A 22,656-nucleotide genomic window follows, 5' to 3' on the forward strand; every position below is an offset into this window, starting at 1 on the left:
TCCTTAGTCATGGAGCAGTGTCTGATCTGGCTCCAGTCCCTAGAGAGAGCTGACTATGCCAGTGTATACCTGTAATCCAGCCTTGGGCTACATGAAGTATTGGAGGCCAGCCTGGGCTACATTGGACTTTGTCTCAATATGAAAACAGTTTTCTTAATAGATTTGAGACAGGGTCTCACTGTGTAGCCCTGACCGTCCTGGAACTCACTATGTGGACCAGGCTGACCTCAAACTCACAGAGATCCCCCTGCTTTCACCTCCCCAGTGCTGGGATTAAGTAAAGATTTGTTACTGGTTCTAGCTGGGGTGAAAAAAAAAATAAAGCTAGCTGAAGTGATTCCGGGTAAATAGGCTTAAGAGTAAACCTGACGATCTGAATTTGATCCCTGGGAATTGCATGGTGGAAGGTGACACCCAATTCCCAAAAGTTGCCCTCTGACCTCCACACACTGGCCATGGTATGCTAGTGTTCACACACACAAATAATAAATGTAATTGTAAAAAATTGTAAGATCACCCTGAAAAGCAGCACATGGATGTGTGTGCTGCACACATGTACAGTTTAGATGGGAGATTCAGTTGTCCTTGGAGGAATTCCAGACCCTCAAAAATACAGCGGCTTTGTGGCCAGCTAAGGTTCCAAGTCTTGTCCTTGCCCAGGAGAGCTGTCCACATACCTGGTCTGCTTCGGAGTGGCCAGTTGCCCCAGGTCTGAGTCTCGGTGCCCTGGCTGTTCTACCTCCAAACCTTTAAAGATCCTCAGCTGCTCCCACCCACATCCTTGGCATGAATCTTCAAGTTTCCTGCCTGTCAGATCCCTGGCCAAACGTCACAAAAGCCGCAGCATCACAGGCGCCAGAGCCCCCATCATCTCCAGCGCCTCTCCACCTGGCTAACAAAACAGCGCACTGGAGGCGGAGGGGCAGCAGCCACCAGCCCGCTCCCCGCCTCCCGGACAGAGCCTCCGTCAGCATGGGGGTGACAGGTGGGAACAGGCGGCCGAGTGGTGGGCGTCGCCAGAAATGGCGGGGGTGGAGGCGGAGAAAGGGAAACTGAGTGATGCCGCAGAGTTGGCCTGGGGAGTGGAAAGGAAAGCTGACCCCAGCCAAGCCCCTCTGGGTGCCTTTGATTACTAGTTTAGCCCCGCGCTGTGCAGAAAAAAATGGGGGCTGGATCGTTCCGGGGCCTTAATGAATTTTGTTCAACGGAATAACATTCGCGGGTACAAGTGTATAAAGCTAAGGGTTGAGAATTTAAGGCCTTTGCAAAGGCGGTCGCCGAATCCACCTTGCGTGAGACACTGCGGGAGGAGGACCAGAGACCCAAAGCGAGTAATGCAGCCACCCGCAGAGGGTGTGGGGGAGAGTCAGCAGGAACCACGTGCTCCGAACGGTGGGCCTGGAGCTACCGGAAGAGCCGTGAGATCTAGAAAGCCTCTCAAGAATTGTTGATGTCTTACGTCATCGCAGTGGAAAGCCGAGAGCCCTGCTGAGTGCGGGTGCATGTTGTTTTAAAGACTGTGAGACTTAAGGTCTCTTCCAGAAAAAACATGATCACAAGCTTGAAAGCACCGTGGCATAGGGACAATGCCTTGTCCACCTCTATCCTCAGCCCCTAATACAGTGGCCAACAGCTGAGATTCAGCCCTTCCTTATCAGCTTTATCAAAGAAATAAATACCCCTGATTCAAGAGCACTGGAGAATTTATTCGCTGATTTAAATAATAAAAAAAAAAAAGGCAGTGGTCCCCAGGCATGTCTCAGAGCAGCTGCAGGCCAGGCAGCTGGCCATTTTAACTTTTCTCAACAACAACAACAAAAATTCTATGTAAAAAATGAATCAGAATTTTAAAGTCAACCATCATTTGTGACTCTGCTGCCTGTATGAGTTTCTCCCTCTTATAAATTGCTGGGGTTTCCCTTTTACAAGTTTGTGAGCCAGGAGGTGGTGGTGCATACCTTTAATCCCAACACTCAGGGAGATAGAGACAGGAAAGAAGTTCTCTGTGAGTTCAAGGCAGCGTGGGCCTGGTCTACAGAGTGAGTTTCCAGGATAGCCAAGGCTACACAGAGAAACCCTGTCTCAAAACAACAACAACAATAATAATAATAATGAATAAAGTATTTATAGGATAGGGAGCTAGCATGGTGGTGTATCTGTGGGACACAGAGCTAGCATGGTGGTTAAAACACCCACTGTGCACATTTGAGGACCAGGGTTCAGATACCTGGAACCCACATAAATGCCAAGTGAGTGAGAGGTCCAGCCTGTAATTCCAGCCTCCAAAGGTGGAGACAGGAGCTGTCCAGAGCAAAGCTGGCCAACTAATCACATCTGTGAGCTCTGAGTTTCATAGAGAGACCCTGCCTTATGAATGAGGTGGGAGAGCACCGAGGCTGACTCCTAAAGTCAGCCGCCAGCTTCCACGTGCCCAGCACCCACACACATGCAAACATGCATACACAACACCCACACACACATAAACATGCACACACCAAGCTCCAGCTTCCACAAGGACAGCACCCACACATGCGCAAACATGCCATACAACACAACACACAAACATGTTCACACCAAGCTCTAGCTTTTACAAGCACAGCACCCACACATGTGCAAACATGCATACACATGCCCACACACACATAAACATGCACACACCAACCTCCAGCTTCCACATGCACAACACCCATACACACACACACACAAGTGTGCACATGCATACATATACTCACACACGAATGAAAAATGAATTTGTGAATCAGTTGTACCTGATGGAAGCATCGGCCACAACAAGGATCACTCCGAGGCTGGATCTGCCCAGTATTCATAAAGCATTTCCAAGCCAGTGAGACCCTTCATTTAAGGGGAATTTTTAGCTTTTTTCTTCTCCAACTTCTTTGTTCTCTCTGAGCCTCTCTTCTAGATTTCATAAACAGATCTGGGTGGAGAAGATAGCTGTCAGAATCTTGCAAGCATGAGGATCTGAGTTCAGTCCCCAGAACCCATGTAAAACAGACATGGTGGTAGTGCCTATAACCTAATGCTGAGAAGGCAGACAGGAGGTTCCTTGAGTCCCCTGGCTGGCCTTAGTAACCCATGAGAGAGCCTGTCCCAAATAGCAATATAGATGGATCCAGAGGAAGGACACACACACACATGCCTGCACACGCATGCACACACATTCTCATGTTTGAAAAAAAAAAAAGCAGACTCCGTATTGATTCTCTTCTCTCACTATAGCTTGGTATTTGGGGTCCACTTTCTGGAAACTCTATTGTTTTCCAGTGCTATTTCCCAGGAAGCTTTCTCCTTCAATTCTTTTTCATAGCATCCTGTTAATTTTTTAATATGATACATGTTTAGTGTTGTCCTTGAATCTCCGAAAATGATCAGCTTTTCTTCTAAGTACTCTTATGTTTCTCAAATTATCTTTGGTGTCCTGAGATTGCCTTTTCATCTGCTTATTGACAGATTTGTTAAATATTTGGTAGCCCTAGGTTGCCCCTATTCAAGAATGAAACCATTTAAGAAGCTCACTGGGACCCCTTCAACTGTAGGTTTTACAGCCTGGCCATTGTCTCTTAACGGTGGCAACCAGTCACACCTGTGGGAATTTCAGCATCTTCTGATGCCTTAGCCTTCAACCCTGGGCTGCCTTCCTTCATTCCTCGAAGTTCTGAAATGCCCTTTAAAAAAGAGAGAGAGATTTGTTATGTATGCAACTTTCTGTCTCCACGTATGCCTGCATGACAGAAGAGGGCATCAGATCTCATTATGAGATGACTCTGAGCCACCGTGTGGTTGCTGGGAATTGAACTGTCCTGAGTTCAATTCCCAGCAACCAGTTCAATTCCCAGGACAGTTCCCAGGACAGTTCAATTCCAGTTCGGTTCAGAGCCAGTGCTCTTAACCTTTGAGCCATCTGTCCAGCCCCCTGAACTGTCCTTTCTTGTGATCTTTGATTTTCCTCCTCAGTTTCTGCATGCATTCCATCAGATCGCATTTCTAGTCTTCTGCCTGCTACACTCTAGAAGTAAAAAGAACTCTCTGGTATGCTGTTCATGGGCTTAGTTAGCCATTACAAGTTCATATTCATATTCTCTCTCTCTCGCTCGCTCGCTCGCTCGCTCGCTCTGGATCAAACATGGAGTCTCCCAAGTGCCCATCAGATGTTGTACCTCTGAGCAGTATCCCAGCCCTCTCTCATCTTCTTATTTCTTAAGTTCCATTTCGAATACCCAGTCATGAGGAGGAAACAGCATCATACTGTTTAGGATTCTCTCTAACTGACATATTGGCATATTATCCTATTACCACTTGAAGGCAGATTTGTGATAAGTTAAAGATGCTTAGAACAAGACAGAGTCATAGATTTGAAACTACAATAGAATCATACAAATACATAATCTAAGGGGATATTTTAAAAAAGCAGAATGACACATGGAAAGCAAATAACAGAACAATCCATTCAGACACAAAAGGCAGATGTCACATAGCTTCTGTCTTTATTTTTTTATTTACTTATTTATTTATTTTTGGTTTTTTGAGACAGCATTTCTCTGTGAAACCTGGCTATCCTGGAACTAGCTCTTGTAGACCAGGCTGGCCTCGCACTCACTAAGACCCGCCTGCCTCTGCCTCCCAATTTCTGGGATTAAAGGCGTGCACCACCACCGCCCAGCTCACATAACTCCCTTCTAAAACAAGTGCTTAGCAGGGACAAGATTATTAACCTGGGTTCAGTCTCCCCCCCCCCACACACACACACACATACGCGCAAAGACACTTCTAAACAGCAAAGATTACCTAAGTAAACAGGAAACATGATAGTTGGTCTGGGGATACAGCTCTATTGAGGGAGAGCTTGCTGGGATGCATACTCTGGACTCAATTCACAGTATCAGGAAAAAGAGAAGAAAAAACAAGATTCAACTATACACTGCCTTCTTAAAGTTCATTTTAAACAGAAAAATACAAAGCTTCACCGTGAAGTGATAGCTCACGCTAACGCTAATCCCCAGTTAAAAAAGAAAGCTGAAAAGCTGTGTCGGTATCAAAACAGGTTTCAAATGAAATAACAGCAGAGATAAAGGAGATCATTCACAGTGATAGAGAGGTTCCTTATCAAGAGTTAGGAAAGTCAGTAAAGGTGCTTGACACCAAGCCTGACAGCCCGAGTCCAATCCCTGGGACCACAAACTAGAAGAAAACTGACTCTTGTGAATTGTCCTATGACCTCCATATGTGTTCAAGCACATGTGCATGCACACACACACACACACACACACACACATGCACATACGCACATACACATGCACAGCATAGTAATTAACAAATGTTAATTTTCTAATTACAAAAGGAAATGCTATTTATTCATTCATTCATTCATTCATTTATTTTGGTTTTTTGAGACAGACTTTCTCTGTGTAGCTTTTTTTGGAGCCTGTACTGGACCTCCCTCTGTAGACCAGGCTGGCTGTGCCTCTCAAGTGCTGGGATTAAAGACCTGTGCACCACCACCTCCCAGCAGGACATACTTTTTTAAAGGCTAGGGAAAGCAAAGCCAGGCATGGTTGTGTATATCCACAATCCCTGCAGTCACAAGGCAGAGACCGGAGGACTGCAAGTTTGAGGACAGCCTAGGTGACATCGTAACTTCCAGGCTAGCCTGAGCTACATAGAAAGACCATGTCTCAAGAAACTATACTAATAGGGGATGTATTATGTAGGGGGTGTAGCCCAGCAGTTGAATGCTTGCCTGGCATTCACAAAACCTAGGATCTGAGTTCCAAACCTAAGTCAGGTGTGGTAGCCCCTGCCTGCCATCCCAGCAACTTGTTAGAAGCAGAGATCAGAAGTTTCAGGTCATCCTGAAGTACACAGCTCGCTCAAAGCCAGCCAGGGAAGCATTAACCTCTGTCTCAATAAACAAACAGTAACCAAATTACATGTGTATATATAGGAAACCAAAATAATAGCAATACTATTACCATTTTAAAAGGAATATCTAGGGCTAGAAAGTAAAATTTTTGCCTAGTATATGCAAGGCTCTGAGTTCCATTCCCAGGGCTGCAAAACAAAAGAACAAAGAACTATCCTAAAGGATTGTGTTCCCTTTCAGCACTTCAAAATACATGAAGGAAAACTAGTATAATGTCTAAGTGTGGCCTACAGTCCCAACACTCAGGGACAGAGAGACAAGAGGATCAAGAGTTCAAGGACAGCTTTAGTCACATAGGGAGTTTGAACCCAACCTGGATTACATTAGATGCTGTCAGAGTCAGAAAGAGAAGGAGGGGGAGGGGCTAGAGAGGCAGTTCTGCTCTTGTGGAAGACCCAAGTTCACATCCCAGCATCTAGTCAGGAAGCTCACAACCATGTACAACTCCAGCTTCAAAGGAACCCAGTGCGCCCTCTTCTGGCTACCACTGGCATCTGCAGTTACACGCACATACCTGTGCACAGTCATACATGCATACACAAAACTTAAAAATAGTTTTAAAAATAAATACTTAGCCAGATATCGGTGGTGCACACCTTTAATCCCAGCATGCAGCGGGCAGAAGTAGGCGATCTCTGAGTTCAAGGCCTGCCTGGTCTACAGAGCTAGTTCCAAAATAGTAGGGCTACACAGAGAAACCCTGTCTCAGAAAGAAAAAAGATCTACAAAAAATATCATGTTCTTGACAAAACATCTTGATAAATCAAGCATGGCAGCACATGTCTTTAATCCCAGTACTTGGAGGGCAGAGGAATATGGATCTGAGTTCAAGGCCAGCCTGGTCTACATAGAAAGTTCCAGGTCAGTCAAGGCTACTTAGAGAGACCCTGTCTGAAGTAACAACTGGAGGTTGGAGAGATGGCTCTTCAGTTAAGAGCACATACTGGTGTCTTGCAAAAGACCCAAGTTCAATTCCCAACACTCACTTTGGGCCACTCACAAATTTATTTAACTCCACTTCCAAGCGGATCTGCTGCCTGGAGTTGGAGATTACTCAGTGGTTAAGAGCACACACTGCCCTTGTAGAGAATCCTGGTTCAACTCCCAACACCCACATCTGTTGACTGACAACCTCCTATATATAAATGCATCTCCCAGGGATCACACACCTCTGACCTTAAAGTGAATCTGCTCTCAAGTGGCATACACACACATAATTATTAAGATATTTTAAGGCCGGGCGGTGGGGGCACACACCTTTAATCCCAGCACTCGGGAGGCAGAGGAAAGCGAATCTCTGTGAGTTCGAGACCAGCCTGATCTACAAGAGCTAGTTCCAGGGCAGGCTCCAAAGCTACAGAGAAACTCTGTCTCAAAAAACATACATACATACATACATACATACATACATAAAAGTCTTTAAAAAAATGGGAGTGAGTGCTGGAGAGATAGCTCAGCAATTAAGAGCACTAGCTACTCTTCCAGAGGATCTGGGTTCAATTCCCAGTACCCATATGACAGCTCACAATTGTCTGTAACTCCAGTTCCTGGGGATCTGACACCTTCACACCAATGCACATAAAATAATGTTAAAATTATAAAAAAAATTGACCAGGCTTATATACTTATAATCCCAATATCAGGAGGCAGAGGTAGACTGATCTCTGAGTTTGAGGCCAGGCTGGTCTACAGAGTGAGACATTATCTCAAAATGATGATGGAGGAGGAGGAGGAAGATGATGATGATAGGAAGCCAGGTGTAGTGATGAACGCCTTTAATCCTAGCATTCAAGAGGCAGAGGAAAGCAAATTGTTGTGAGTTCAAGGCCAGCCTGGTCTTAAATGGTGAGACCCTGTCTTAAATGATAACAGCAATCATAATAATAATAAATATTTCTAAAAATCAGCTGAACAAAGTAGGAAAGAAAACGTCAATACGCTAAAAGGCATCTATGATGAAAACCACCACCAACATCGTAAAGATGGAGCACTGAGTGTTCCCCACGAGTACACGGGAATGAAGCAAGGCTGTCGGCCTCGTTCCACAATTATATAGTGGTCATTCCCAGTGCCAAAGGGGAAGAAAGGACAAGGAGACGCCAGACATGGAAGGAAGAGACAGAGCGGTCTTGATTCACACACATTCGTTTTGATGTACAGATTCCATGAGCTCTCTAAAGAAAGCTGTCAGAACGGATGGCTTTTCAGTGCACCCTTAGGACCTGAGACAGTATTTCTAGAATATTAGCAACAAACGGGCACGGGAAACACCTCATATATCACAGATTGTCACTTGGCTTTTCTAACAGAACACTCCTAAATCAGACACAGAAGTTCCAAACTGAGTCAACGTCAGACTTTGTCTGCCAGACCCCGTGCTGTTGTGAGGCTTACGAAACTGGAATTCGCCAGGCAGCGGTGGTACATGCCTTTAATCCCAGCGCCAGGCAGCGGTGGCACACGCCTTTAATCCCAGCACTCGGGAGGCAGAAGCAGACAGATCCCTGTGAGTTCGAGGCCAGCCTGATCTTCAAGAGCTAGTTCCAGGACAGGTTCCAAAGCCACAGAGAAACCCTGTCTTGAAAAACCAAAAGGAAAAAGAAAAAAAAGGAAAAAAAGAAGAAAGAAATTGTATTTCTTCTGTCCATACCCAGCTGCAGTTTATGGATGGATTGAAGTTGTGTGATGATCGGATATCCAGGAAAAAACTGTAAAGTGACCAAGGGAGACTCTGTGGTTGGGCAGGAAAGAGTCCTGCTCAGGGCCAGGTGGAGCTGAAGCTGAAGGTGTATAAAGGAAGTCAGACAGACATGTTGGGTCAAGGAGGCAGAGCTGGCCTTCGAGTTCCTGTTTATGGTGCTTCTCTGAGAGCCTCCCCACACAGCTGACCTACGATCCCCATCTGAATCCTAATGCCTAGGACCAGTCGTACAAGGACCACCACTTCCATCCCTAGGAAGAAGCCACAGCTCATTCTCATGATTCTGATACAATCCTGGGAGCAACCCTTATCCGAAAAGTAAATGTTTCCTGTTCCACCCTAGGCTCATGGAAACTCACTTTGCATAATGCATGGAAGCCATGATTCCCCCCACCAAGGCTTATCACTCAGGGAAGCAGAGACTGAGACAGCCTGGTGCCCCACTTCTAGGAAACGAAAGGGTGGCTTCTGTATTAGATAGCTTCTGGCTATCTCCTGGCTCCAAGATGCCCCCAGAGACTCAGCTTCCTAGGACTTCCAAGGAGCGAGTCAAGCTCACCACACAGCAGTGCGGAGCTAGCATGACCTCGGATCAAGTTCTCTGAGTGGAGGCCTTGGCCTGGATCAGTGACGGGTGACCGGAGAGAGCTTGGGAAGCAGCAGAGGAAAAGAACGGAGTGGTGGAGTGGGAGAGTTCCCCACGGCTGTGATGAGTTCCTGTGGAGGACGGCAGAGCAGAAAACAGAGCTGATTCTTAAGCCTGAACTCAAGTCCTTGATTTAACAACCACCAGCTACCGGACGCCTGGACAAGGAGCGCCCGCTGATGCTTTTTGTGGCGGCAATGAGATGGAGTGCTATCGGCACCCATGCTCGCTGAGGCAGGGGATAGATCCAAGAGCTGGGACAAGGCCAAGATGGCAAGTGGAGGGTAGCAGACACAGAAGATGGGGAGATGAGGAAACGTGTAAGATGAGAGAGATAGTGTTGGGTGGGCTGGAGGGGAGGCAGGAGAGATTGTCACCAGCTCGGGGATTGTCCCCCACCCTGATACTCCCTGTCCTTTGCTTTTTTTTTTTAAGAATTATTTATTTATTATGTATACAGTGTTCAGCCTGTATGTCTGCCTTCAGGTCAGAACAGGGCACCAGATCTCATTACAGATGTTTGTAAGCCACCATGTGGTTGTTGGGAATTGATCTCTGGAAGAGCAGCCGGTACTCTTAACCTCTGAGCCATCTCTCCAGCCCCTGTCCTTTGCTTTTCTTCTGGGCCAGGTGTCAGTGCATTTCCCTGCTGTGGCAAGGATGCTGTGGACATCGTGGAGAGAACGTGAGGACCAGTCCCTACCAGCACGGGGCCTTCTCCTAAAACCCCAGGCTCCCGGGCCTTTCCCCAACACCACACACTCCCACCCAACTAGGATCTTCCCTTTGTAGCTCCTTTCCAAATCTCCTCAGGAGCAGAGTCCAGGCCAAAGACTGGGGTTGCCTGTGATCCCATCTCTGCCTTCAGTCTTCAAACCTGGCAGAGGGCTAAGGTGGAGCACTTAGAGGCATGGCTACCTTGCCTGAGGAGGGAACAGGAGTTTAAGCGGGGAGCAACTAGGAAGGAGTAGGGGCTGAGAAGAAGTGAAGGGGCCCTGCACTTCCCCCAGTCTCCATGGTTTCTCAAACCTACCCACCGGGAGTGGGACAGGTGAGTAATGGGCCTCTCTCTGTGTAGGGAGCCATTTTCAGAGCATCCTGGCTCACCCAGAGCACTTAACTAAAATGAAGATTCCCAGCAGGGCGGTGGTGGCGCACACCTTCAATCCCAGCACTCAGATTTAATCCCGCAGGTAGATCTCTGTGAGTTCGAGGCCAACCTAGTCTACACAGTGAGTTCCAGAGACAGAGAAACCCTGTCTCCAGACCACCTCCACCAAAAAAAAAAAGAATGAAGATTCCCAGGCCCCTCTTCCAACCAGATGGAGTAGAAGAGTGATATTGGCAAGCTCTCCAGAGCTTCTGAAGTTTGAAGAGTCTTGAGAGTGCCACCATGTTAGGGGGCAAAGTGTCCAGGGCACAAGTATGGGGGCCCGAGTTCAGATATCCCACAGCCAGGGGAAAAGCTGAACATGCGAACACTGTAACCCCAGAGCTGGGAGATGGAAGCAGGAAGATCCCAGGGGTTCACTGGCCAGCCCCTCTAGCGAATCAGTGAGCTCCGCATTCAAAGAGAGATCCTGTCTCCGAAAAATGAGGCAGAGAATAGCTAAGGTAGATACGTGAGATCAACTTCTAGCCTCCACATTTGTATGTGTGCGTGCATACATCACACACACACACACATGCACAAAGAATATGACATTCCAGAGATCCTAATAGAGCAGGGACAGTGGGGAGTAACACAGGGGTCTTCTTGCCCACCCTTGTACAAAGTCAGAGCTTTAAGAACCCTAGAGCTCCCAAACACTGAAGATCCCCTGGATCTCTGTCACCCATTTGGATCCCTTATGCTTCAGGAATGACTCTCACCACCAGCCCCACACCCATAAGGAAGAGGACGACGAAGCAGAGGTAAGAGTACCACACTTTATGCAGAGGTGGCAGTCAAGACGGCAGGATCTTGATGCTTGTCCATTCTGGGACTGTAGTACCAGGCCCCACACATGCCTTCACCACATCTTCTCTGCGCTTGCTTCTCTGGCCCAGGCAGGTCTCCGAGAAGCAAGTGGAGGTAAGGGGTTGGTAGTGTGCCACACGTGATCAGGACAGGGGCTTGGTGTGTCGGGGGGGGGGATCCCTGTGGGGGAGGAGTGTCCAGCTCCTGTTGCCTCAACCTCCATTTGAAACCTTTCAGCAGAAAGCAGAACTGCCCAAGAAGGAGACACTACTCAAACTGTACCCAGGCCCGGGCCCAGTGCCACAGCTGGAGGAGATGGCGCCAGTGGTACCCTCTAAGCCCACACCTGAGGCCGAAGGGAACTGTTTCATTGAAAGCCCGGAGCCCGAGGGCTCCAGGATCAAATCCCTCAAGCCCTGTGAGGAAGAACTGTCATCCAGGCCCTGGAGCTTCTTCACAAACTCGAGCAACAGAGAGGATGAGCAGATATGCTCCACCCAGGTCCGCTCGATCCGCGTGCAGACCTCCAAACACCTTTTCTGGGCAAACAAGCTCATCCAGGCATCAGAGCACAGCCTCCAGCAGGCCTTAGAGAAACATCGCAAGAACCCACTGGAAAAGAAGTCTGTCTGCATTTCCCAGGTTCTCACAGACTGTGCCCCACTGTCATCAACCCCCCGGGCATCTTGCACTAGCCTGCCCACAGCCATTGGCCTGGCAGATCTGATCAACTTCGCATCCTCCCTTGCTGTAGCCTCCTCCAGCAGCAAGGACTTGCCTAATTTAAAAAATATGATCAAAGGGACGTCTGAGAAGTCCCAGGAGACGTCTACAGAGCTTTGCCAGCCGGTCCAGTCCATCAAGTATACCCAGGCTACCCAGATTACCCAGATATCCACGGAGAACCAAGAGAAAACACCCAAAGACATTATGACTCGCGAATCTTGGACTCAAGAAACTAGGAACGTAGCTTGCTCTTACCTAGATTTTTGTAAGACAGGGCTCAAGAAGGCCACCATCGAAGGCGAAGTGAAGTTTGTCCAGGCACCAAGCACATCCCCCCAGCTTCAGGAAGCCAAAGAAGAGTGAGTGTCTCTGCCCTGCAGCCCTTCCACGGGGCCAGCATGTGGGTGGGGATGGGCTCGGTTCTCACCATAGCCAGGTGGGGTGTGCAACAGTGGAATGGAGGGGAGGGGCCGAGGCAGGGGACAGGGGCAAACTCAATGACCTCACAAAGGCTGCTAGGAACAGGGTTCCGCTGACCTGAGGTGCGGTAGCAAAGCCAGGGCCGGAGGAGGCCTGGGGACCATGGAGGGTGAGCTCTCCAGGGCTAGGACAGAAACCTGGGTTTAAAATGGGCAGGGCCACGTTGCCTTAGGAAACAGGTGTGTTTTGTGTCGTCTGTCTCCTGAGAGCACAGTGGTCACATCTCTAGGGCGCAGGACACTTCCGTGAGTGAGCGTAAAGGAGCTGGGCTTCAGAGCCCTTGGCCTCAGACAGGTAGACACGGAGTTTAGCTCCAGCTGCCCCACAGGCGCAGCAGGGGACCCCCGGACCCTAAGGCCCTAGTGACACTGTCTCTTTTGTGTTGCAGCTCGGTGCCAGGAACCAAGAAAGGGAGTCCATTATTGCTGAAAATCCATTTTAAGTTGTCGGCCCCTTCACCCCAGAGAAATTAGACAAAAGCATTAAAGCCTCCAGTGCTGGCCCTGCTGAAGACTCTTTTTTTACGGTGCTGGGATCAAACCCAGGGCCCTGAGCATATTTAGGCCAGCATCTTGCTCCTGGGCTATATCCTCATCCCTTGGACTCTGGAGACAGTGTCTCATTCTGTAGCCCAGACTGGCCTCAAACCCTTGGTCTGCCTACCGCAGCCTCTTGAGTGGTGACATTACAAGAACATTCCGTTCTGCCTGGGCTCTGGCTCAGGTCTGGGAGGACCAGCTCCTCCTAACCACTGAGTACAGCCGGCTGCTATATTCTGAAAGCGATTTTTTTAGGGATGGCACCTCAACTTTTGAGTTTCCCTTGAGCCCGCCCATCCCCTGAGAGTTCTGGCCAGCCATCTGGACTTTGCTTCCTCCCTGAAGTGTTTCCACTTTTCTTCCACCTACCAGACCACTAGGCCACCTCAAAACTCCATCCCTGGCTTCAGTTTCTTAGGCCTAAATCCAGAGACGTGGGGGTGGGAAGGTGGGGGGGAGGGGCCTCCTTAGAGGTGGGGCTGACCAGATGAGAGACTAAATCCAAGGAGAAGTCTTCCTGTAGCCAGTGAGGAGACCTGGGGAGGACATTGTTTGGCTTGAAGGAGGGAAAAGCTGAGGTTGATAGACTGGTCTTTTAGAAGGCCACAGCCTCAAACCAGAGGTAACTCCAGTGTGTGATGACATACCCAACATGGCAGCCCAGAGGAGTTCACACACACCACCAGCCTGGCACTTGCATAAGACACCATGTCCCTGGACAAAGGCCCAGAAGAAAGGCAATATGAGAGAGGTTCCCCTTTTGGCAAAGGTCACAAGGCTGTGAAGTGGGGAAGGGAATTTGGCCTAGAGAAAGAGAAAGGGCCAGCTTGGCCCACGGACAGCTGTGTGTATAAGATGAAAGGTAGGGTGGGCGGGCATCTCACTCTGTGCAGCCCAAGCTAGCTTCAGACCTGTAGCAATCTCTCTACCTTGGTCTCTTGCGTGCCGGGATTGCAGCCAGGCACGTCACACCTCGTTTCTGTGTCTTGTACGTCGGAGTTTACGTTGCCCTAGCTGGACAGCCTCAGATCCATAAGGAGCCTCTTGCCTCTACCTCCTGAGTGCTGGGATCACCGGCAGAGGCTTGCACGGCCACAACAGCTGCTGTTGCTGTTCTTGTCATTGTTGTCAAGACAGGGTCTCATTCTGTAGCCCTGACGGGCTCCTGGGTGCTAGGATGAAAGGCAGGCGCCACCACGCAGCTCCATTTTTCTTTTGAAACGGGGGTACTGCTGTGTAACTCAGGCTGGCTTTGAACTCACAAAACTGCCTGTCTTAGCCTTCAGAGTGCTAGGGTTATAAGAGAAGCATGCCACCATGCCCAACCCTGGTCAGGCTCCCTGACAAGGAGAAGCCCATCAGGGGCCTAGGAGGAGTCTGAGAGGGAGTTAGGGATGGGGTAGTGGGATTAGGCAGCAGGAAAGCAGGCCAGAAGGGAAAGGGGCCGGAATTTAGGGTGGGGACAAAGAAAAATGGAAGATTTCTGGCTAGAGTGTCACTCGGCCCTTAGGATTTGCCTTTGGAGTTTATCGTTTTGGTGGGACTTTTAAGTGTGAATTCTATTTTTTAACCAGAGGTGGTGGCAATCCACCTCTCATCCCAGCACTTAGGAGGCGGAGGCAGGAGGATCTATGTGAATTCAAGGCCAGCCTGGTCAGGGATATAACATGAGACTCTGTCTAAATAGCAAACTCAAGGTCAGCCTGGGCTATGGGGCAAGCACAACAGTTCCTGTGTGTTCCTCCTCTGCCCCAGTTCCTCAGCCTGGAGCACAGGGACATCCTGAAACAGAGAGACATGGCTACACAGAACCACCCTGGCTCACCATCACCCAAAGCCCATAGAGCCATCAGGCTCCATTCCCTCTTGGAGCACTTTCTGTGACAAACATACGGCACGTGTCTTATTGCAGTGTCATAAAAATAGTTTGCCCATTCCGCCCACTCATCCTCCCCTCCACTCCAGCCACCCACCGATTTGTCACCGGTCCCTTTTGCTTTTGCCAGAATGAACCGGAACCTCACACAGTCTTTCCAAGCAGGCGTCTTTCCCTTCGTAAGCAAGCAGTTAACGCCCCTGCGTCTTTTCACGGCTGGACAGCTCATTTCCTTTTAGCGCTCCCTAACATTCATCATCCAGACGGACCCGTTTGTTCCTCCAGAAACACATCTCGGTGGATTCCATGTTTAGGCAGTTAGGAAGTTGCCGTAAGGATCGCTGTGTGGATTTTGTGTTTTAAAATCATCTGGATAAATGCCAAGGACCATGATTGCTGCTTAATAATGTTGTAAAGGTGCGCTCAAGGGCTGGGGAGGCAGTACGGCTACCAAAGGCTGAACTAGTAACCCAAACATCAGGATGTGTTCAGTATTTGTAAGAAAGTCGAAGTGACTTCCAGGGTAACTCGCCGCTTTGCAGCCCCAGCACGACGGTGCTCCCCAGCACGGTGCTCCCCAGCACGGTGCTCCCCACCGTCATCATTTGGTGGCATTGGTGCTCCAAATCCTGGTGGCCTTTCACTCTACTGTTCAGTTCTCTAAAGATCTTATATCCTTGTATGTGTACATCTTTGATTTGTTAAGGTGTCTGCTCACATCGTTCGCCCATTTTCACTGAGTGATTCATTTTCTCATTGTGGAGTTTTAAAGGTTGTGTATTTATTTGGTGTTAACGGTCCTTTTATATGTGTGTCTCGAGTCTGTAATTGGCTTCTAATTTTCTTCACACTGTTGGCAATTCATTGTTGGTTGATTTTTGTTTGATTTTGAGACAGGATTTCTCTGTGTAGCCCTGGCTGCCCTGGAACTTGCTATGTAGACCAGGCTGGCCCCGAACTCACAGAGATCCTCCTGCCTCTGCCTCGAGAGTACTGAGATTAAAGGCGCCACCACACTATGCTTAATTTAAATATTTTATTACATTTATTGTGTGTGGTATTGTACAATTCTTTTTATATATTGTTGACTTCACCTTGCTTATATTTCATCAAAGATTTTTGCATCTGTGTTGGAGATGGCTCGGTAGTTAGCACTTCCTGCTCTCCCAGAGGATCTGAGTTCAGTTCCCAGCACTACTCACATTGAACAGTTTACAACCTCCTGCATCTCCAGATCCAGGGGATCAGATGTCATCTTCTGGTATCCAAACACACAAACACATACATCACACACACACACACACACACACACACACACACAAAGTCTTGAAGACAATTTTTTAAAAGATTTATTTATTATGTATACAGTGCTTTGGAGCACCAAATCTCATTGCAGATGGGTGTGAACCATTATGTGGTTGCTGAGAACTGAACTCAGGACCTCTGGAAGAGCAATCAGTGCTCTTAATCTCTGAGCCATCTCTCCAGCCCCTGAAGCGAATTTTTTAAAGATGGGATTTCACTGTGTAGCTCTGCTGGCCTGAACTCTCAGTGATGTGCCTGCCTCTGCTTCCCAAATGCTGGCATTAAAAATCACGTGTCATCAAGTCCTGACTGAAGTAGTCTGTAGTCTTGATCATCTCAGGCAGCGGTCTTGAATCTGTTCTGGATTTGTAGAACTTAGACATCCAGGCCACCTGTTCCTACCGGCGATTTCTCAGGTGGTCTCCCTTGGTCAAAGATGATTTTTCTTAACTCTGAATAAATCCAGAATCACACCTGGCCAAAATAATTTTGTTTGTTTGTTTGTTTTAGTTTTGTTGTATTTCTCTGAGACAGGGTTTTACTGTGTAGCCCTAGCTGTCCTGAAACTCACTTTGTAGACCAGTCTGGGCTGGAACTCATAGAGATCACCTGCCTCTGCCTCCTGAGTGCTGGGATTAAAGGTATGCACCACTATGCCTGGTGGCCAAAATTATGTTTAAAAACAAGATTTTTCCTATGTATGTTCTCGAGGAATATTTCAGTTTTCTGGAAAAGTCTTTCTCTATTTGGGGTGCAGGGTAACAGCCTTGCAGGGTGAGTTAAGATGCCATAGAGAAGGGATGGTCCTTCAATAAATGTTTTATTTTAAAAAAATCATCAGAGAATTTATATGGGCCTTTCTCTTCTGTGGAAGGCTGTTAGTTATTTGGTTTGATTTCTTTAATAGATAGAGGTCTGCTCAGATTATTTCTTCACATGTAACTTTTGGCAGCTTCTGTTTTTCAAGAAATTGGTCCACTTCATTAAGGTTATCAAACATACAGGCAGAGTCATTTCTACTATTCCTTTATTATGCTTCGAATATCCATGAGATCATTAGTGATGGCCCTTTCACAGTGCTGTTAATCTTGGCCTCCCACTTTTTTACTTATGTAGTGATGTGTGTGTGTGTGTGTGTCTGTGTGTGTCTGTGTGTCTGTGTCTGTGTGTCTGTATCTGTGTGTGTCTGTGTGTGTGTGTCTGTGTGTGTGTTTGTGTGTGTCTGTGTGTCTTGTGTGTGTGTGTCTGTGTGTGTCTGTGTGTGTCTGTGTCTGTGTCTGTGTGTCTGTGTATCTGTGTGTGTCTGTGTGTCTGTGTGTGTCTGTGTGTCTGTGTGTGTGTCTGTGTGTGTGTGTCTGTGTGTCTTGTGTGTGTGTGTCTGTGTGTCTGTGTCTGTGTGTCTGTGTGTGTGTCTGTGTGTGTCTGTGTGTGTGTCTGTGTGTGTCTGTGTGTGTGTCTGTGTGTCTGTGTGTCTGTGTGTGTGTCTGTGTGTCTGTGTGTGTGTCTGTGTGTGTGTGTCTGTGTGTGTCTGTGTGTGTGTGTCAGGATAGTTTGAAGGAGTCAGTTATCTTCTTCCACGTGGGCCCTGGGGACCTTTGAACTGAGGTCATCAAACTCGTCAGCAGGTTCCTTTACTCGCTGAGCCATCTCGCCAGCCCTGTCTACCTTATTACTCTTTCAAAGAACAAGATTTTGGCAATTATTATTTTCACTATTGACTTTTCTGCTTTCAATCTTAATTTTTGCTTATGTTTTTATTACCTTAATTCTACCTGTGATGTGATATGCACTTCTTTTTCTCGTTTCTTGGGGTAAAAAAATCTAATTATTGGTTTTAGATAATTCCTTTTCTAAAACATGCACCTAACACCACAGAGGTCTCTTAGCAGTTTTTGCTACATCCCACTATTTCAAATAAGTTGTATTTTTATTTTTGTTTAGTTTGAGGTTTCTTCTTTTATCCATGTTTGTTTGTTTGTTTGCTTGTTTGTTTGTAGACAGGTTCTCATACTGCCCAGGCTGGTTTCAAACTCACTATAGAGCTGAGGATGGCCTTGAACCCCTGATCCGTCTGCCTTTGCTTCCCACGTGCTGGAATTATTGACATGCACCACCATGACTGGCATTGTCTTGTTTTAATAATGTGCTTTCTCTCCTCCTCTTGACAAGGTCTTATTATATATGTCAAGCTAACCTTAAACTCACAATCCTCTTGCCCAGCCTCCAAAGTTCTGGAATTATGGGTGCACATCACTATACCTGGCCCCATATGTTGTTTAGAACTGAATTATTTAATCTCCAAGTATTTAGAGACCTTCCAGGTCTCTGCTGCTGGCTTCTAGTTCCGTTCACTAGTGATCTGAGAGTAAGCATTGTTTGATTTCTATTGTTTTTAAATATTAAGGTTTCATGGAATGACTTAAAATGTGGTTAATGGGTTTATACTGGACAGGAGCCCACGGCCCCCGTACCTGGCCTTGGGATTCTGTGGCTTTTTCTGGTGGGCCTCTGCCATCTTGATTCAGATTCAGAGTGTAATCACAAATTCAGGTGCCTGGAGGGAGGGAGAGACTTGGGGAGACTAAAGGAACGTTCCAGCAGGAAGTCAGCCTGTGAAGGAGGGTTGGCAGCCCTCAAAAGACAAATGCCAACACAGAGGCAGCCTCCGGGCAGCCTCAGAGCCTGGGACTCTGCCTTTCAGGCAGCAGAGGCCAGAAGACCAGGAGACCCCCATCGACACTGAGAAGGTACAGGCCACTGGGCCGGAGCTGGGTCCTGAGTTGGGGGTTCACATCCTGTGCCTGATGGAAAACCCCTCCCTATAGAGCTGTGGATTCAGTCTGGCCTGAGGACCCTGGGAGGAGGAGGTGGACCTGCTCACCCACAGCCCTTGTCCCCTAGGTCCCCTGGAATCTATGCTCTCCAGTTGATTGGGCTGTCCTGCCTTCTCCCTGTCTCCAAGGTCTCCACAGAAGCCTCGGAGTCTCCTCACACGAGATATACGAGAGGAGCAGGCAGGCAGGGTGCAGAAAGGGCGGCTGCAGGTGCAGACAAGCCAGCTGCTCCAGTCAGAGCTAGCAGCAGTCATGGCCACAAAGGGGGACCAGACCACATCGAGGGCAAGAGAATTTAAGGACCTCGAAGCTAGCAATTCCTACTGGTCAGGTCCGGATACCAAGTCTCAGAGGTGAGGGTAGGAAGTGGAGGCCAGGCTTGGGGTGCTGGTTTGGGGGCAAGGCCTGCTTGGCCCTGGAATCTCTTGAAACAGGTTTTACATGTCCAACTCCTTTAACTGGAGCAGTTCCACCGAAGACAGCATGATACCCTTGACACCTCGGGAGCTGGCAGGTAAGGGATCGTAGGTCCAGAAGTAGAGAGGAAGCTATGAAGGGATGCTCAGGACAGAATTACAAGGAGTTAGCTGCCCTGAGGTTAGCATAGTTATGACCCTTGCAACCTTTCCTCCGTGCCAGTCAAATTTTTTCTTCTCTATAACCCAAGGGCTCACTGATGCGCCCCAGAAGTGTGTGCGTCTCCGTCTGTGCATCTGTGCCTCCGAGTGTCCGTGTCTCTGTTTATCTTTGTGTCTGTGTCTGTGAAGAAAATAAGGAAAATAAAACTAAATGTATTTTAGATAGTTGGAGAGACGTATCTGAATGGATGGGACAGGATTTAAAAAAGAGGAATGGACAGGAAAAAAAAATTCGCAGGGGCTGACCTGAGAGGTGGGACGTAGGGTAGAAGGTGGTCCTCAAATGTCACACCTGATGTTGACAGGGACCCATCAAAGAAAAAATCATTTTCTGCATTGGTAATCTGAGTGCCTGCTTACATGCCACATACCAGTGGGGCTCCCAAGCTGCCACAGAGCCAGACTCCGGCCTGTAACCTCGGATGTGAATTTAAAAAAAAAAAAAAAAAAAAAAAAAAGATTTTTAATTTTAGCTGTGGCGGGGGGTGCACAGTGTCTACAGAAGCTAAGGGGCTCCAGATTCCCTTCGGGCTGGACTTACAGGCAGCTGTAAGCCACCCAACAAGTAACTCAGGCACATACTGATCTTAACCACTTTGCCAAATCTCTAGTCCCACGTGAGTTTTTAAAATATTTTTCTACTTGTGTGTGCACACATGCACTCGTGTGGAGGACGGAGGGCAACTTACGGCAACCAGGTTCCTTTATCATGTGGGTCCTGGGGATCAAACTCAGGTCGTCACGTTTGACAGTGAGCACCCTTTCTTGCCGAGCCCTCTCTCTGGCCTCTAGACATGAATCGTAAATGCTTTTTTTGCAAGAAAATGCCCAAAGAGAAGATTTGGACATATGACTAGAATAACTTAAGAGCCAACCCGCAGCAGGCCACCAGGTCGCTGCTGTCCGTTGTAGTGAATAATGAGTGTGTCTAAACCCCAGTCCCACCCAGCAAAGTCGCAGGGCCACCACATAGAGGCCTCACCTCAGTGACAGTCCCCTCTCTCCACCCTCAGCCTTCCAGGACATCTTCAAACTGTTCAGCTGCAGCCCAATGGGCACCGTGGACATGCACAGCATGAAAGTGGCCCTGCGCAATGTGGGCATCCAGCTGGGCCCGCAGCAGATGTGCGAGGCTCTTCGGCTGGCCGACTTAGATGGTGGGTGCCTCGTCTCTGCCTCCGTGTTCTCCCACCTCTAGACAGCTGCCTAATGAATGCTACCCAGAGCTACAAAATCCTTGTCCTGGTCCAGTTCTTTTTTAAGGTTCCCTCCCCCGGGAAGCACCCCATCTCCCAGCCTTTGTACATGGCTACTGAGCCATTCCTCATCTCCTGGGGCAAGAGCGGTTTCTCTCCACACCTGCTAGAACCCTTTGGCTTCTAGGGAAGTATGCTAATAAGAGATACTAGTACTTTATTAAAACCTATTTTAAAGAGATAAATGGTTTAGGGGAGGGTTGTGATCGTTCTCAACGTATATTTAAACTCCTAATGTATCTACAGAACAAACTTCCCAAAAGGGCAAGCACCCGCTGCACTCTTTTGTCTCCCCAGGTGATGGAATCGTAAGCTTCAAGGATTTCCTGGGTGTCCTCACTGACAACCACCGCCTGGCTCAGTACATGGGTAAGGGGTTAAGGTGATTGGCAGTGGGGGAGGGGGGTGTCTTGAATGAGGACAGCCCTCCTCAGCCCTGCCTGTGTTTGCTGTACTCAGGTCAAATGAAGAGCAATCGGGTCTGTGAGTCTCCGGGCCTGCAGACCCTGTTCCTCGAGGTGCTGCTCAAGCTGCTGAAACAGGGCTTTGTGCCCTCCAAATTAGGGCAGGAGGTGACGAGGTGGGCACAGCCACCCCTAGCTCCCAGACTCAACATTCTGAGAACTGATCCCGGCCTTGCAGGGAGTCCCCTGATATTCCTGCCCCCTAGAGAATGCCCTGAGTTCTGGATCCATTTCCTGGGCCCCAGGTCATCCTTAGCCAAAGACAAGTACCTTCCGGTCCTCCTTACTTTCTCCACATGTAAGATGGAGGAGATCGAGAAGTGGTGTCTGAGTCCGCTGTCCCACTTTTCTCCTCCAAGCTACTATTTAAAGAAGCAGCGGGCTCTGCGGCTGAGCACGTGCAGTAAGAGCCGGGCGCGCGGCCAGGGTCGGCCTGCGCGTGCACACACGGGTCTCACCTTCTTCTGCCAGGCGGAGCGCCTCAGCGGCCTCTCCAGTACCCAGCTGGCGCGCTCCCTGCACACACTGTACAGAGCGGGTGCGCCCCAAGCCGGCCGCGGGCGGGGGGATGGGGGTGCGAGGAACAGAGGGGGGACCCCGCGGGAGGTGGAAATGATGCTCCAGGTCATCCGCATCTAGCCCCACCAGCTCCCGCGGGGAGTCCTCCCAGTACTGTCCCCGCCTCTTCCTCCTCTGGATCCCCCTCCCCAGGTGGGCGCAGCCCCTACGCTCAGATTCCCAACCTGACCGGGCGCCCGCGACCAGAACGCAAGATCTCGAATCGAACCCCAAGCCCCGACGTTCGCTTCCCCAAGCCCCATCAGCCAGGCCGCCCCAAGCTCCCTCCCAACCTGGGACCACTCAGCAAAGGTGAGACTCAAGCGCGGACCAGATCGTCCGAGGAGACCCTAAGGACAGGGCAGATGGGGCGGAGGCGGGGCAGCAGATGGGGGTGATTGGCAGGCAGCAGAGGCTGGCAACAGAGTAGAAACTGAACCAAAAGAAATGAGGACTGCAGGGGCAGCAGGAGATGATGCACCCAGTTGTTGCTGAGCGCGCGCCGAGTCTCTATCGAGTTACCCTCTCGATCTTGCGCAGGTCCCCTCCGTCCTCCCTCCGGGCTAGCGAGCCAGCCGCTGGAGCAAATGCGCCCCTCGAAGCTGGCTCCCTCTCCGCCAACTCTAGTGCAGAAGCACCCCTCCTCCCCTTCGCCAGCCTGTTTCCAGAGATGTGCTATGAAGAGCTTGTACAAGTAAAGCGTTTGCTGAGCGAAACTAGCTGCGCCTTCTG

General features: G+C 48.9%; 2 protein-coding genes and 1 long non-coding RNA gene across 4 annotated transcripts; 2 read left to right on the plus strand and 1 right to left on the minus strand.

Annotated features, from left to right (window-relative positions):
* The first annotated feature begins 847 nt into the window (after positions 1-847).
* Positions 848-12,957, plus strand: Spata32 (spermatogenesis associated 32). Of its 2 annotated transcripts, none has more exons than XM_048445870.3 (5): positions 848-985; positions 9,919-9,973; positions 11,148-11,202; positions 11,486-12,333; positions 12,843-12,957. In XM_048445870.3, exons 1-5 carry the CDS (start codon positions 973-975, stop codon positions 12,925-12,927), a joined length of 1,056 nt encoding a protein of 351 aa, XP_048301827.3. In that variant the 5' UTR covers positions 848-972; the 3' UTR covers positions 12,928-12,957. The 2 variants fall into 2 exon arrangements, with proteins under 2 accessions (XP_048301827.3, XP_048301828.3); XM_048445871.3 differs by having other exon boundaries at positions 11,489-12,333.
* LOC125407953 (uncharacterized) lies at positions 2,751-12,336 on the minus strand. Its single transcript, XR_007234330.1, has 3 exons — positions 12,230-12,336; positions 3,605-3,686; positions 2,751-2,938 (listed from the first exon to the last, which is right to left on the minus strand). It is a non-coding gene; the product is annotated as an uncharacterized LOC125407953 (long non-coding RNA).
* LOC125407952 (spermatogenesis-associated protein 21) lies at positions 12,501-22,643 on the plus strand. The gene is made up of 10 exons (XM_087909907.1): positions 12,501-12,563; positions 18,876-18,921; positions 19,137-19,361; positions 19,476-19,522; positions 20,660-20,803; positions 21,200-21,271; positions 21,362-21,482; positions 21,726-21,904; positions 22,078-22,236; positions 22,465-22,643. The coding sequence occupies exons 1-10, from the start codon at positions 12,557-12,559 to the stop codon at positions 22,620-22,622; spliced, it is 1,158 nt and encodes a 385-aa protein (XP_087766033.1). The 5' UTR covers positions 12,501-12,556; the 3' UTR covers positions 22,623-22,643.
* The last annotated feature ends 13 nt before the right edge of the window (positions 22,644-22,656 follow it).

The sequence above is a fragment of the Myodes glareolus genome, chromosome 9, assembly GCF_982192425.1.
Source record: "Myodes glareolus chromosome 9, mMyoGla1.1, whole genome shotgun sequence".
Taxonomy (NCBI): Eukaryota; Metazoa; Chordata; class Mammalia; order Rodentia; family Cricetidae; genus Myodes; species Myodes glareolus.

Coding starts and splice junctions, on each gene's coding strand:
- Spata32 (XM_048445870.3), top strand. Junction 9,974..11,147: donor GTGGACATCGTGGAGAGAAC/GTGAGGACCAGT, acceptor CTTATGCTTCAG/GAATGACTCTCACCACCAGC. Junction 12,334..12,842: donor CTTCAGGAAGCCAAAGAAGA/GTGAGTGTCTCT, acceptor TTTGTGTTGCAG/CTCGGTGCCAGGAACCAAGA.
- LOC125407952 (XM_087909907.1), top strand. Junction 18,922..19,136: donor CCCCCATCGACACTGAGAAG/GTACAGGCCACT, acceptor CCTGTCTCCAAG/GTCTCCACAGAAGCCTCGGA. Junction 21,483..21,725: donor TTAGGGCAGGAGGTGACGAG/GTGGGCACAGCC, acceptor TTCTCCTCCAAG/CTACTATTTAAAGAAGCAGC.